A 14,890-nucleotide genomic window follows, 5' to 3' on the forward strand; every position below is an offset into this window, starting at 1 on the left:
TGTTTGAGGCGCTAGTTGCAGAAGCTGCATGTTGCTTTAAGGCTGCTAGCGGGCTCCAGTATAGATTTGCTGCAATAGCAGTATATAGGTATTAGAGTGTAGTAATAGTCATTGAACTCTCGGGATGTCCCTGCGCAGATATGGTGTTGTCAGCATTTGGGTATCGTCTCTGAGTTCTTGGTGCCTGTCAGCGGTCTCTGGCACATCATTTTCAAATTTCGAAGCAATCAGTCACTGCCGTTCCCTCCTGCTCGTGTGCGGGTAGCCGGAGGTGGAGTGCGGTGACGTTTTTTTTCCTCTTCCTCGACTAGCCCACTGTTTGCTTGTGGCAAGGTGCTGCTGTTTTAAGTTGTTTTTTTGGCTACTCTGCAACCAATAAACTCTGCTCCAGAGGCATATGTGTGTTCCAGCTACTCTAAACGGTTTGCTCAGCAGTTCTGTATTCCATGTTTCTTTTCATTGCATTGATCCAGAACTGCTTCGGACTTTGGTGTTGGGTCTGGTCTTGGACATTGATTTTCCTTCTGTATTAGTTAAGCTGTTCAATTAATTTGTTTTTAACACTACATTTTGTAACGTAGTGGAACTGGCTGTAGCCTAATTTGTGATGACAAAGTTCTACTGAAGTGCAGTTCTTAATGCCGTGTAGTGGATGTTGTCTTTTTGAATTCCTGGTAGCCGTACAGGAAGTAAAGTCATTTAATTTCCACAATTTTCTTTTCATGCAATCTGTTACAAGAGACTACACGAGTTTGAGACAACAGCTCAAAATAAGTTAGCTTTGAACTTTTTTCTTGCATCAGTTGACAGTTGACAGAGCATGTGTAAAAAAACAAGCATTTCCTTGGACTTCTCTTATGTCCACTTAATGGGAGGAGCATTGTCTGTCAATGTCCGTACCTTAATCAGGACCCTAAAAAGCCACCACACATGATGACTGGTTCACTCACGTCCTGCATTTTCAGCTCTTTCCTGTTTGCTGGGCACTTGTCCCCTGAGAGGGGGAAACGGGCACGTTTTCTCTGCTGCAGCTCGTCGGTTTGTTTGCCTTGTTTACTAGAGCTGTTATTGCAGGCCCATTGGAGATAAAATAAACCATCAAATGTATTTTTAAAAAGATATTTCAGCGTAAGGAGTATTGGGTGGAATGTGCGGGGTGGGGGGTGGGATGTGAGGATGTGGGGATAGGGCCAGGGACGTGAGGGGGGTGGGGGTGGGGTTGTGAACTTCTGAAATGGGATTCTCTCCTTCCATTCTCTGGCCTCGGGGGCTTCGGGCCACGTTGAGTGTGGAGATAATTTCGCAGAAGGGCCTCTCAGTTTACACGCGCCTGCTGCTTGGCTGATTGCACATCATTAGCGAGGTCTTTTACAGTTAGAAAAAGTTTAATTACAGATACCGAGAGCCATTTATAGACGGTCCGCTGTCTCCCAGAGTAAAGGAATAATGAATTGCATAGTCATCAATTATAGTGGAAAAATGCCACCACCCATCCACCAAAATGATGAATTAATATGAAAGACACCGTAATGATGGCTTGAAAGCCATTAACAGATGAGCGAAAGCTTCAAGACTGCTAGGCTCGGTTGTGTGTAATCTGAACAGGATGACGGCTTGAGAGGAGCACCTGTACAGAGAGGGCCGCGCCTTTTTTCGTTTAGCGTTTTTCGTTCCGCGCCTCGCGTCGCTTCGGTAACCGGGCTCTGCCCGCTGAAACCCGCCGTTCGCACCTTGCTGTTTCTCTTCCGTCGCCGCGCCTCCTCTTTCTGGAGTCTTCTAGGGGCCTTTGAAGCGGCCGAGCTGGATGAGGACAGCTCCCCGAAACAAAGGCGCCCTTTAAACGATCGAGATCAAGGCCCTGGGTGCTCTCCACGGCCGCCCCCGGCCTCTCGGTGTTCCAGCGCAGGCTCTCTCTGGCTGAGGCTCGAGCCAGCATAAATGTGAATGTATCTATACATGGATCTCTCTGGCAGATAAATGGCCTCATTGTTTGACTTTGTTTTTGGCATGGCCGTTGGATAAGGCACTTTTGTGTGGCCTGTTCTTCTCCGTGCGGAGAAAAAACAAAACAAAAAGAAGAGACATTGTTTTATTTTCCTCTGTGTGCATCTAGTCTCGGCCTTGACTGCGCTACGGAACTCTGCACGCGGTCGCTCTGTAATCCTGCGACGCTCTTAACGACGTTTCGCTTGCACAGACTCCGAGCCGCGGAGCGAGTCGATGAGTCCGCCCTCAACCTGCAGGACGGCGGCTGTCTGCTGTGCTCACCTTCTCAGCCATCTGTGGGGGGGGGAAGGGGACGTGCCGTCGATCCGTCCTCCTGCTGCCGAACGCCTCTGCCCTGCATGGTGAACCATGACCAGGGAAGTGTGGTTAGCAGGAAGCACCCCCAGCGTTTCCCAACTGAACAGGCTGGAGGATGGATGGCTCTTCCATGCAGTTGAGCAGGAAAGGCGTTAAGAGAGGGGAATCCATCTTCTCCAGCGTTTCCTCTCTCGGTTTGAGTCTTCAGGGTTCAGGAGACTTGACTGAGTTTGCACAATCTCTCGACAGCGGTGTGGTTGTTCGTTTAAGTATAAAAGGCCTCTTAACGGGATTACAGGCCCAGTTAAACGGGCTGCGTGCAGACGGCCTCCTCAAGGCTGCGTTCTGCCCATGGCCGATAGGCCTGATCCGTCATGGCGTAGGATTAACGGTTTGGTTTAACATCTTCTGCGAAACCCGTTCAGCCTCTGCCTCGCCCCGCGATGGCGCTCGCACACCAAGCTCTTTTTAATCAGCTGCCCAGATTGTGGCGATTCATTAACGGGATGATCTCATTGGAGACGACCAGCTCAGCACCAGCGGAGTGAACGCCGTTGGTGATGTCAGCGGGTCTCTCGTGCCGATAGCCTAAGTGAGCTGTGGCCACGACCACCATGCTCTTGGTGCGTCTAGGAAAGAAACGGGAGGGAAATGGTCATTTGGAAAGTCACCATGGTAACTGCTACTTCATAAACTCAGGCTGAAGAGACATGGGCAAGAGGGAGAAGGTTCCAAGGGCCCCTCGGCTTGGGTTGCCATATTTAAAAGAATAAAATAAGAAGTGTAATGGGGAAAACGGAAGATGGAATTTATTACAAACCAGCGGCAAAATTTAAATCAGTTATTCAGTCCGGACATTTATATTGTCCGGTCGGGACCGCAAATAATTTGAAAACCGGACATTCCAGAGAATTTTGTGTTCCCCCCGCTGTGCTAGACCCCCTCGGCTCTGATCTTACGAGGGCAGGTGAGTGTTTGTTCAGGTGTGTCCTGGTAGAATCGGGGTCAGGGGTCCCTGTGCAGGCTCCTGCCCACAGTCTTGATGTGTAGCCCGGGGCCTTCTCTGCTCTCTGGGGACCTTTGCAGGGGGAGAGGCTTATCACAGCAAATGCTGCAACTGGTATAGAAATATGTATTTTTGCATTGGGGGGGTGGTGGTTGAAGAACAATATGTTGAAAAACAACCTGTGAGATGTACTGTGTCAGCAGGAATCATGTACCGTTTTTTTATTGGCTTTCAAATTTGGTTGTAAAAAGGACCCAGAATTCGTAAATTCTGACAAAATGCTGCAGAGCATTTTGCATAAACGTTTTTTACAGCAAAGATCAACTTAAGGTGTGAGCATAAATTCTTTTGCAAGCCATTTATCAGAAGTTTGCTGGGTTTTTATAGTCGAGAGATGAACGTTCAGAACGTCTGACTCTGAAGGAGCAGCTCCTGAAGTGAGGTGTTTGAATTGCACAAGTCTTATTTTAACTTTAGGTACACTCTGTTTACACTCCAGGGTTAACATCGGGTGTACTGGAGAAATTTGTTGGTGGGCCAGGGGTGGGGGGGGATTGCGGTCTCTGTTGGGGGGGAGGAGGCTCGGTTGCGTTTTGTGATAGATTTGTGTCGTGTGCAGCATCTTTTTTTTCTTGTGTTTTATGATGTAGCCTACTCATTGTACGCAAGACAAATTCCCCCTGGGGCAGTAAGTTTAATTCATTCATTAGCTAGTCATTATGATTGTAAATTGAGTAAATGAAACTATTGCTTGCTAGCTGACTAGTTAAATAGAAAAGAAAATGATGATGTTTTTATGGTTGGCTAGCTAGGTATAGAAGATCATTTTTGCTGTAGATCATGGTTATCTCTTCAGGTGATGATATTGTGCCATCTCCCCTGAATCACATCTGCATTATCTTCCATGAGATACTACAGTATACATAAACACTAGCTGTATTTCATTTTGTTTGGTCTTTGCAGAAGTTTACTATCACCTGCTCACGGCCAGGTTTGTTTACTTCTGGTAATGCACATGGATTATAGACATAATCCCCAAGACATTATAGCAGAGGAGGGGAGCAAAGATTCACGCTTGAATGACTACGCTCTGTCAGACAGTCAGCCGAGCGCTGTGAGACGGGTGTGACTCTTGCTGTTCTCAGTTGTTTACGGCACAATCTTTGGTCTGTTTAAAGGCAAAAAAAGTGAAATTTTAAAAAATCGAGGCCCTCGCTGCCCCATTCCACCACCCCCTCCCCCTTTTGTTAAAAATTGGGGTTTGGCTTGGGGCTCTCCTGACACCAGCTTTACTGAAGGTTTCCACGCCGTGGTGCTGCTACCAAACAACTCTTGTGAAACTATATAATTGTGAGAGTTTCAAACTCTCCACGAGGGGGGTCAATTTTGGATGACGTTAATGTGAAAAACCTCCCATGATACACTTCAGGACAGCAAGCGTTAGAATGACGTTGGCTGCTCAGTAGAATGTGTGTGTCATTTACTCTCGGAGTTACCAATGAAGCTGAGAAAGTGCTGTGTGTTGGCCCCTCCCTGCCTTAGAGGAGTGGGCGGAGCTGTGCTGTACTGGGAATGCACGCCTCATTCCATCTCATGTGCTCATGTTCTCTGGATGAGAGATGGTTGTGATGTAACAATGAGGGGCGTGACTTCCTCCCCTATGACAGGGCTTCACACTCATTCATGGAATAATTTTCCACACGCGTGTTCACATGCGTGTTCAGGGGAACGGTGAACCAAACATTCCTCAGTAGACTGTTTGACTCCACATGCGGTTCCAGGGCAGGGCTGGAATTTGTTTGCTTGCCTGTGCCTGTGTTTCTGATGCTTCCAGCCCTCCAGAAGTTTCTGATTGGGCAGCAGAAGGTATTTCCGGTCGTTGGGGCGCGTTTTCAGGTTTCGGGTCCCCCTCCTTCCCCCCTGCTGCGCCCGTTTGTCTGGAGGCCTCGGCTGTCGCCTGGCCAGCGCATTATTGCAGGCAGCCTTCCTCTTACCCGGGTTACCCCTGCTGGGACTTGGCACATCCTGGGCGGCCATAAAGGGATCCTTCCCTTCTCTGTACAGGTGTCTCATTAAAGATAAACGCACAGACCATTCCAGGAAGAGCACAGACAATCGCTTCTGCTCAGAGCCCAGCCATTTAAGGAAAACTGAACTGACACTATTCAGTCAGCTGGGGTGGTGTGTGTGTGTGTTTGTGTCTGTCTGTCCAGGGTTAAAGGATGTGGTTCTTGGTGAGGCGTTTTTGAGAACCTAAGAGAGGAGGAAAACAGGAAGTTGATTGAGGGGGAGCAGAGAGAGGAGTGAAATTATTGGTGTGTTAGGGCAGGGATATGTAAGGAAAGGGAGTATGGTGATTACTCTTCTGATTGTTCTACTGTTGCCCTCATGTTATCATCAGTTTGGGCTACAGATCGCCTGGTCAGGATTAGCATCTGATGCTCTCAGTGGGGCAGAACGCGCGGATCACACACTCGGCGCACACACACACACACACACACTCACTGCCTTTCATACTCGGTCCGGCCTTCACTGCCACACTGTATCGTTAGAAAGTCTTATAAGTACAGGGGACCTCTGTGACCTTTTCCCAAGCTCGATACACACGCGTAACTGGGGGTTGGGTTACCCTAAATGGGTCAGCTCGGCCTGCTCATTGGTCTGGCTGACCGCGGGCGGTGCACGTCCAGCACGGGTGGCATGAGAGTCACCGGTGCGAATGAGACCCACAAATGGACAATGTTAAAACTGAATTGCTATGGAATACGAGGGTCGAATGCAGGGGTCAGAGGTCGAATGCCAGAGTCAGAGGTTTAGCTTCATTTTAATTGCTGGTAAGGAATTTGTTGTAAAACAATCTCTCCCTCTCTCCCCGCAGTCGGGCGTGGGCATTATGAATGAAAAGCCTTGATGATAATCTCATTTTATAGCACAGGTTACGTTACGCCGTAATATTTTACACTTGAGCAAATGTCATATTGCAATGCTTATACAGCGTGGGTAACTGCAGGTCAGTATCGCTATGGAAATCACTCCCATGGTATTTTCATTGTGATTACCGGAATCATTGGTCCAGCCCTAGTAAAAGAGAGGAGAGTGGCTATAACGTTTCCGCCATTATTCTCTGCTCGCCCTCCTCGCTTCTGAACAGTCTTACGCTTCAACTGGTCTGGACAGGTCACCGGAAAATTAGCGAAAGAAAGTACAGACTGCTAATCACTGTTACCCAGACCCAGGCCAAACTCTCTGTAGGCTGCTGCTGTGTCTGAATTCTCCTGGCTTAGCCTGGAGCTGAAGGCTGGGGCGCTCTTAATGAAATGACCAGCACGACTGCCATTAGAATGCGCGAGCGGTAGCGTTAAATGTAAATGATGTCATGTCTGGAGTCGCGGCGCGTTAGAATAACATCTTCAGAGCCGCTCTTTCTGCTTGGCTGTTATTTTAAGCTCCAGGTGAGAGGGGCCGGGCGTGACTGGACTGGGTTATTGTACCAGGCTGACATTGGGGGCTGTGAAGTTTTGCATTTTGGGTTTGTTGATCCTGCCGTAATGCCTTAGAGGTGTAGATGTCTGAGCCCTGCTGTTGTGCTTTGTAACCGTGGGCTTAGTGCGAGCAGAGCATTTGCTCATGAGTTCTGCATCTGCAGTGCACAGCCCCGCCATACCTGTAGGCGTCCCTGTAGTGTTTTGGCTGGTTTTTTTTTTTTTAAGTGACCCCCTGTCTTTATGGAAGGAGCTGGGCGACGTCTGGACCGCTGAATGTTTGTGATCCCGCACGTTGAGTCGCCGTGCGGCCTTTCAGTGTGGAGACAGCGGCGGGATGGCGGGATGGGGATTGACAGTACTCACCTAAACTGAACCGCAGCTGAAGTCGGCCGTGAGAGCTATTTATAGCCGCGTTTGCTCAGAAGCAGTCTGGGTATCCTGTGCCTGGCATCGCGGCTCAGAAGCGGTCTGGGTATCCTGTGCCTGGCATCGCGGGAGGAACGATGAGGCCTCTGCCTGGCATCGCGGCTCAGAAGCGGTCTGGGTATCCTGGGTATCCTTAACCCACGCGTGACCTCTGCGTGACCTGACCAGCTGTGAGCCGGCCTACGCTGTGCAGATGTCAACGAGACCTGGGCTTTTATTCGATCCTGTTTTACGGCCTTTCATATCGAGGCCCGTCTTTTCTGGGCAAACGTCTCTCTTGTCTAAAAATAAATCGCTCAAATGTGAGCAATTTCTGGGTCTGCCCCCTGGTTTTGGAGTTTCATCTCGGGGGGAGTTGGAGCGAGCGTGCGATGCTGCTGGGGTTGGGTGGGTCTGCTGTGTACCCCGGTTTTGGAGTTTCATGTTGGGAGGAGTTGGAGCGAGTGTGCGATGCTGCTGGGGCTGTGTGCCGCTGCACTACTATGGCATCTGTTCCTCTGTGACTGCGGCACGCGAGAGCTGAGTATCTATTTAAAAAAAGGATAACAGATGACCCTTCAGGCAGCTCTGGTTCCCCTTCACTGAGAGCCTCCCTGTGTCCTCTGGGCATCCTGTATTTTGCAGAACCTCTCAAGGACCAGCAGGACTTTTTTTGAGAAACGGTGGATTTGAGTTTCTGTATGTGCAGCGCTGCGGTCGCTGTTTCTGTGGCGTGATGCGTTTGAGCACTCTACCCATCCTGCCCTCACGAGCAGGGCCGCAGTCAGTGTGTGGTCTGTCCGTGGTCTGTCCGTGGTCTATCTGTGGTCTGTCCACAGCTTTCTGTCCACGGGCACTCTGTTCTGAGAGTCCTGCAAGGGTTTATGGAAAAGACTGTACATTAAGTTTTTTCCACATGATGAAAGTCACACTTACTAACTTAATAATAATAATGTTTGTTTGTAATATTTCTGGATAAAATAAATATGTAAATTACTATAATGTTTTATGCATTTTAATTGTGTGGCAGTACTGAAGTGAAATGGTGGAATGATGTTTTCCTTGTGTTTTCTGTTTCTGCAGAGTGCGGCAATGGAGGAGACTGTAATATGGGAACAGCACACAGTGACTCTTCACAGGGTGAGTGTGTCGCCTCCTCTCTTCCCCTCCATCCCCCTCTCGCCCCCCTCCGTCTGCTGGGGGGCACAGCAGGGGGTTTGCGTGTTCATGCAGCGCCGTGGCGTTAGCGTGTGAGGAGGAGATGTGAGGAGAGCCGGAGGGAGGCAGAGGGAGCGCGTAGCGCGGCGTTCTGATCCTCGCCCCTCCGGCAGACGCCACCGCATCGCAGCGTGGCACAGCCAGGCACGCGGTGCCCGAGGCCAGCGTGGAACAGGGCGGCCATGTCACTGTCGCCACCAGAAATCAGACTAATTAGCTTCTCTCATCGCAGGACAGCTCTGATTGGACAGGGGACTTATGCATGTGACATTTTCCCAGATATCTCTTAAGTCTTTCAACTGGAGATGTGCTTTCTCATGTGTTAGTTATCCCTTCACTTTACAGTCAGTGACTGTATTTTCAGCCATATGTTATAGAAGATTTTTCTGTCATGTTAACAAGAATAGCGAACTCTCTACTTGTTTTCTCTGCAGAGTAAATGTATAACGCATGTCACTGTGTGAGGTGCTGCTCACACAGTGACATCACAAATGAGTGTAGTGACAGCACAAATAAACACGATGAAATCACAAATGAACATGGGGTTTTTACATAGGTTACTTTCTTCATCTGTTAGCTTGCAATATGGCTCACTCATACAAGTTTACATTTTGTGCAGGTTCACACCATAGACAAGAAGCTCAAAAAAGAATATAAAATGAAGCATGCCTTGATTTGGTCATGAAATTAAAGGTTTCTGCCTTAGTAGCCACCCTAATAACAATTTTAGTTTTTGCTCTTTCATCCTCAGTCAGTCATGAAATGAGTTCTTGGGTATCACCTTATGGTGCAATTTGGCCAATGGATTATGAATCACTGAGCCACTTGAACCACAACCTATAGGCCGTTTGCACTAAAAGGGCTGGTCCATATACGAGATCTGTAGGAAGCATGAGGCGGGATCTGTAGGAAGCGTCTACACTTAACGTCACCCAAGGATTTCTGCCGTTGCCAGGTAACTGTCTAGACCAGGTTGGCGTATACTACCAGTAATCTAATTAGTGGCAGCTTTATCCGAGTTCAGATGAAATCCCTGCGAGGTGCGATTTGAAAGCCTCGCACCGCGCGCGTGACATCATTCCGTCACGAGGTGAACCCCGCCCCTCTCAGAGATCAGCGAGAGACGGGGAGGGGGGGTGGGGGTAGGGGGACCAAAACCGTCCCAAAGCAGATTCCCCATCAACAGCAATTCCACCGCCACCCCTTTCCCAGACATGTAATTAATTCTGTGTGCATGCGGCAAACATGTAATTTCCTTGATGGTGTTTGCTCTTCCCGGAGAGAAAACAGACATTAGGAGGCAGACGGTGTGACTTGTTGTGCGACTGGCTGCGGGCGAGGACCACCCAATCACATCTGCGCGCTGATCTCCCGGCTTATTACCCCGGGCCCTCTGACGACGCTTCCCGTCTTGGCCATCTGTCAAGACGCGCGCGCTCCGCTAATTAAGGACGCCGTCCCATCCATTATGCGGAGACGCGGCGGCGCGCGGGACGTGCCGGAGCACCTGTGGGGGCGGCGGCGCAGGCTCCAGCTCCCCCTGTAGGGCCGGATGCTGCCGCTCGTTTCACATGGGCGAGCGGGGGTCTCACTGTGTTGCAGTGGCCGCCAGTTTCGTAGGGTAGAGAGTGGAGCTCCTTCTGTTAAGCAGTCACTTGTTTAGTAACCCTTTAAGGTGTGAGGTCACACATTTGTCATTAGAATGATTTTAACGGAACATTCTGATGCTGATGTGACCATCGCTGCTGGTAATCGAAAGCAGTGGTGTTCTAAAACACTAACTTGGGATTTTGAAAAAAATAAAAATAAAAATAAAAACCTACTCTTCAAAGTCCTAAGGGTGAGAGTGGTTCTCTCTTTCCGTGACCCTTGGTGTCATAGCGTAAAAGCTGCAGGGAAGGCCACAGAACTGTGGGTGGAAGCCATGAAATACTCAGTCAGGAGAACTGCTGGCAGATTCAATTCCATTCCTTTACTTGTCCGTGTATGAGGATGCTGTTAATTATAATGTTGCTATAAATAAGTGTTGCTGTTCAGTTTGTCTGAGTGTTTGTTCCAGAGAATAAAAAGCCAATTACGTGCATTGTAAAATGCAAAAATAATGAATAATTGAGATTTGTATAAAATTTGTGAGGCTGAGAGAGACTGTGGTGTGAGGGGAATGTGAAGCACAGCTTTCCTCAGGGAGGGGTCACCTCTCGCACTTGCCCTTGTGTGCATCTGCATTTCCCATACGCCAGCAAACCTGCACGGGCATGCATACATTACCTCACACTCTCTCTCTCTCCCTCTGTCACACGCACACACACACACACACACACACACACACACACACACACACATGCACACATGCGCACACACACACACACACACACACACACACACATGCACACATCACACACGCACACATACATGCACATGCACATGCACACACACACACATACACACATACACACATACATGCACATGCACATGCACACATGCACACACACATACGTGCACACATACACACATACATACGTGCACACATGCACGGATATGCACACATACACACATACATGCATATGCACATGCACATATATATACACGCACACACATACACACATACACACAGGGGCATAGCCAGGACCTAAAAAATATTGAGGTGGAGAGACTTGGTGGGGGTGTGGGTGTTAGGCTGGGGTATGCTGTAATTGATGGGTACATTTTACGGTGTAAATTCTGTACATATAGCCTACTTCTAGATTAGGTTTATATTTGAGAAAATATTAAAGACCATTTATTTGACTCCTACAAATGAATTGTAACTGATGTTCTCACTAAAGAATGAAATTAAATATAGGCCTTAGAAATGGACATGGGAAAAAACATACTGAGGACATGACCTTGGTGTCCTCATTGGTAGTTCTGGACACACATGCACGCACACACATGCACACACACACATACAAGTACGGAGTCTGTGAACTGACCTTTTTCTTATTTTAGAAGCGCATGCATTATCCTCCCGCGGTCTCCCACACGCAGTTTTATGCAGTGTTCCCCGCGCCTGTCCCCTGGCTACCTGCAGCCTGGTCACCCCGTCCTGACTCCTGTCCCCGTGTGCCCCCTCTCCGCCCCGTCCGCAGGCTCCAGGGTTCGGCTTCGGGATCGCCATTTCGGGTGGTCGGGACAACCCTCATTTTCAGAGTGGGGAGACCTCCATCGTTATCTCCGATGTGCTGAAGGGGGGCCCGGCAGAAGGACTGCTGCAGTAAGTGTGATATTTATACCGCCATGACGGTAATGACCGCAATTATACCAGTGATGAGTACTTGTACTTCTAATTAATAATTGCCATTTTTTATTATTATCATCATTATTTACGGTGAAACGGATTTCATTTTCACCTGTAAGCAATTTTACCAGCAGTTTTCAAGTGGATTGTAACTGACAACACTAATACTTCATAATTATTGCAGTAATACAAGCCTGTGCATGATACTGCATGATAGGCAGCGTATCTATGTGTAACTATGGAAACGTATCATCTGTGAAGTTTACTTGTGTGGCACTCTTCCTTGCTTGTTCGCTGTCCCTCTCTTTCTCCCTCTCTCTCTCCACCTCCATCTCCCGGTCTCCCTCTCTCTCTATTCTCTGAGTGTTCACATGTGGTGTTTAATCCCTTCTTTGTTTGTGTGGAGTGCTAACCCAGGATTGCTTACCTGGAGGAGACTGATTTACACCAGCTTTCAGGCCCTGAGCCTCTGGCCAGCTGTGCCCACACCTACTCAGCTGACCTTTCCCCTTTACCCCCTGACCCCCTGACCCCCTGATCCCTCCGTCCCCTGACACACAAGCCTTCCTGACTCTTGAGACAGAGCAGGAGTTAGCAGCGGGTCTCACTTTAACTGCTGGTGTATATCTTCTTCGTTTCGCAGTGAAAATGACCGCGTCGTGATGGTCAACGCTGTTTCCATGGATAATGTGGAACACGCCTATGCCGTGCAGCAGCTTCGGAAAAGCGGGAAAAATGCAAAAATTGTAAGTACCCCCTTCCCCTGAACCCCAACCTTGCCCCCCCCACCTGGACGCAGTGCCCGACCCAAGACAGGGCACAGGCTGCCACACAATTAACCTACCACCTGCCCTGTAGATAACTCCCTCCTGTTTGCATTTTAGCCAGTTACCATTTTTAAATCTTTAACTGAAGATTACCACATGAAACATCAAAAACAAACAGCAGAATTGTAAATCTGCTGCTGGGACGGGGACGAAAGGGATGTGTGAGGGGTGGAGGGTGTTTTATCGGTCATTTTTCATGTGGAGGCCACATTGTAGGGGGAGGCAGGCAGAGACTCTGAGCATCATTAATCTTCAGCGGGGCAGCAGCAGCCACATTTACAAGGGTGTCCTCTGCATTGGACGCGAACCCCCCCAGGGCCGTGCGGGCGCACGTGGGAACGTGCCGGCATCCGCTTCCATTTTTAACGGCAAAACGGGGGAAGGTGTTGGTATGCAAAACCCTTATTGACATTGAATCAGTCCGCATCAGGGATGACCTTTCCTCTGCTTTCAACACCAACCCCTGGTGGATCTTCAGTTAGGCACTAAAGATGCTGAGGTAGAACAAAATGCAGAAGGGCCTATGGCCTCTAAGGATAGGCTTCCCCTCCCCCCTCCATAGGGCTCACATGCATTCACACACTGCAGGCTCTGGCCCTTTAATGCAGCCTCCACCTCTATTGGGAACAGTAGGGTTATAGTGCCTGTGTGTGCAATAAACAGGCACATATGTTATAGTCACACCAAGCCAAACATGATTTGTTTAATTATCTTTTAATGATTTAATGGAGTTGCAGTAAGTCAGATTTTAGTGGCGGCTCTGAGCGTTTAGCGAACTGGTGCTGTTGTGCTTGTGAGTGACTGTGTTGTGGTTCTTGTGAGTGGCGGTGTTGTGGTGCTTGTGAGTGGCGGTGTTGTGCTTGTGAGTGACTGTGTTGTGCTTGTGAGTGGCGCTGTTGTTGGCGGTGTTTTGGCGGTATTGTGAGTGGCGATGGCGGTAAAGCGTGTGTCTCCCCCCCGCGCAGACGATCCGGCGGAAGAGGAAGGTGCAGGTCCCCATGGCGCGGCCGGGCGAGCGGGAGACCATGTCGGAGCACGAGGACGAGGACAGCTACGAGGAGGAGACGGACGCGCACACCGACCCCAGCGCCTGCAGCGGGGCGGGAGCGGCCAGCCGCCGGCGGAACGAGCGGGGCGCCGCCCGCCGCGACAGGAGCACCTCCCGCGACCGCAGCCTGTCGCCCCGCTCCGACCGCCGCTCCGTCACCTCCAACCTGCCCCCCCGCCCCGCCAAAGTCACCCTCGTCAAGTCCCGCAAGAATGAAGGTGGGCACCACAAATTCGGGGCCGCTGTCCTGTGTCCGGACTGTCTTGCCATTTGCGTTGTGCTTTATATGCATGCGGGATATACACAGGATCTCATGCGTTGCATTATGGACCTTGGGGTTTTTATTCAGATCCCCCCCCTCCCCACCGGTGCTGTGGAATGTCCCAGCAATCTTGGAGGGTGATGAATGTAGTAGAGGCGTTTTACACACTTTGGTAACCAGGTCAAGGTTAAGTTCTCCGTCCCTACGGGGGGAGAGTGCAGCCACTCACCTCTCGTGAAAAACGGTGATAAATTGCCCGGGCATAGGATCGTTTATTTATATACATCCTCAGTCAGCTGACTTTGTGGGTGTGGCCTAGCCCTTCAGAAGGTAGGCTGTCTGTGGACACCGCCTCTCACCTGCAGCCTGTCTAATGGCTCTGAGCTGTACAGCAGGTGAACAGCCGTGTGATGCAAGTGAAAGATCCAAGCAACTCTCTGCTGTTCAGGGTGGTCTCTGGAGACACTCACGCACACATACGTATGCACGCCGACGCACACGCACTCACATGCACGCATGCACGCACAACATGTGGCGTGGATGGTTTCCTTATAACGGAGGACTGGAGCAGGTGGCAGTGCATGGCATATGAAGTGTACAGTAGGTGGATGATTCTTTATGACTGCAGGTGGAAGTAAGTGCGCATGCTTCACCGTGCTCTGAGAAGGAGCTTTTAACCCGGGGAGGCAGGTGTCCGGGTCGGGCTGAGCTGTGCACGCCGGCGCATGAGGAAGCTGAAGTAAAAGCACGGCGAAGAGCGCTCCTCGCTGCCTGCAGCCAAACGGGAAAGTGGTGTGAATTTATGGCTTGGATCGTTTCGCCGCGTCCCAGCAGTTTGCAGAAACTCCTGCGCGCCGGGAGAAAAATGATCTGGGGCAATCCCCGCGTTTACTGCCCGCGTGGGCAAAGGGCTTTATTCTCCGCTCCGCCAATGGCATCACACAGAGCTGTCAGGCTTCCGTAAACACGATTAGACCGTTTGTCCTGTCCTGGGAGCGGTAATGTGAACGGACCGGGCTGGATTTACTGCAGGCACGTTTCCTGAGGCTACCTGCGGT

At 49.9% G+C, this 14,890-nt stretch overlaps 1 protein-coding gene across 1 annotated transcript in view; it reads left to right on the forward strand.

Moving 5' to 3' along the window:
• LOC135242392 (tight junction protein ZO-1-like) overlaps window positions 1-14,890 on the forward strand; it is a 115,427-nt gene that overhangs the window by 71,046 nt on the left and 29,491 nt on the right. Inside the window, 4 exon segments of the mRNA XM_064313433.1 lie at window positions 8,284-8,340; window positions 11,547-11,671; window positions 12,339-12,441; window positions 13,488-13,788. Coding sequence (XP_064169503.1) covers window positions 8,284-8,340; window positions 11,547-11,671; window positions 12,339-12,441; window positions 13,488-13,788 — 586 coding nt within the window.

The sequence above is a fragment of the Anguilla rostrata genome, chromosome 16 (genome assembly GCF_018555375.3).
Source record: "Anguilla rostrata isolate EN2019 chromosome 16, ASM1855537v3, whole genome shotgun sequence".
Lineage (NCBI taxonomy): Eukaryota > Metazoa > Chordata > Actinopteri > Anguilliformes > Anguillidae > Anguilla > Anguilla rostrata.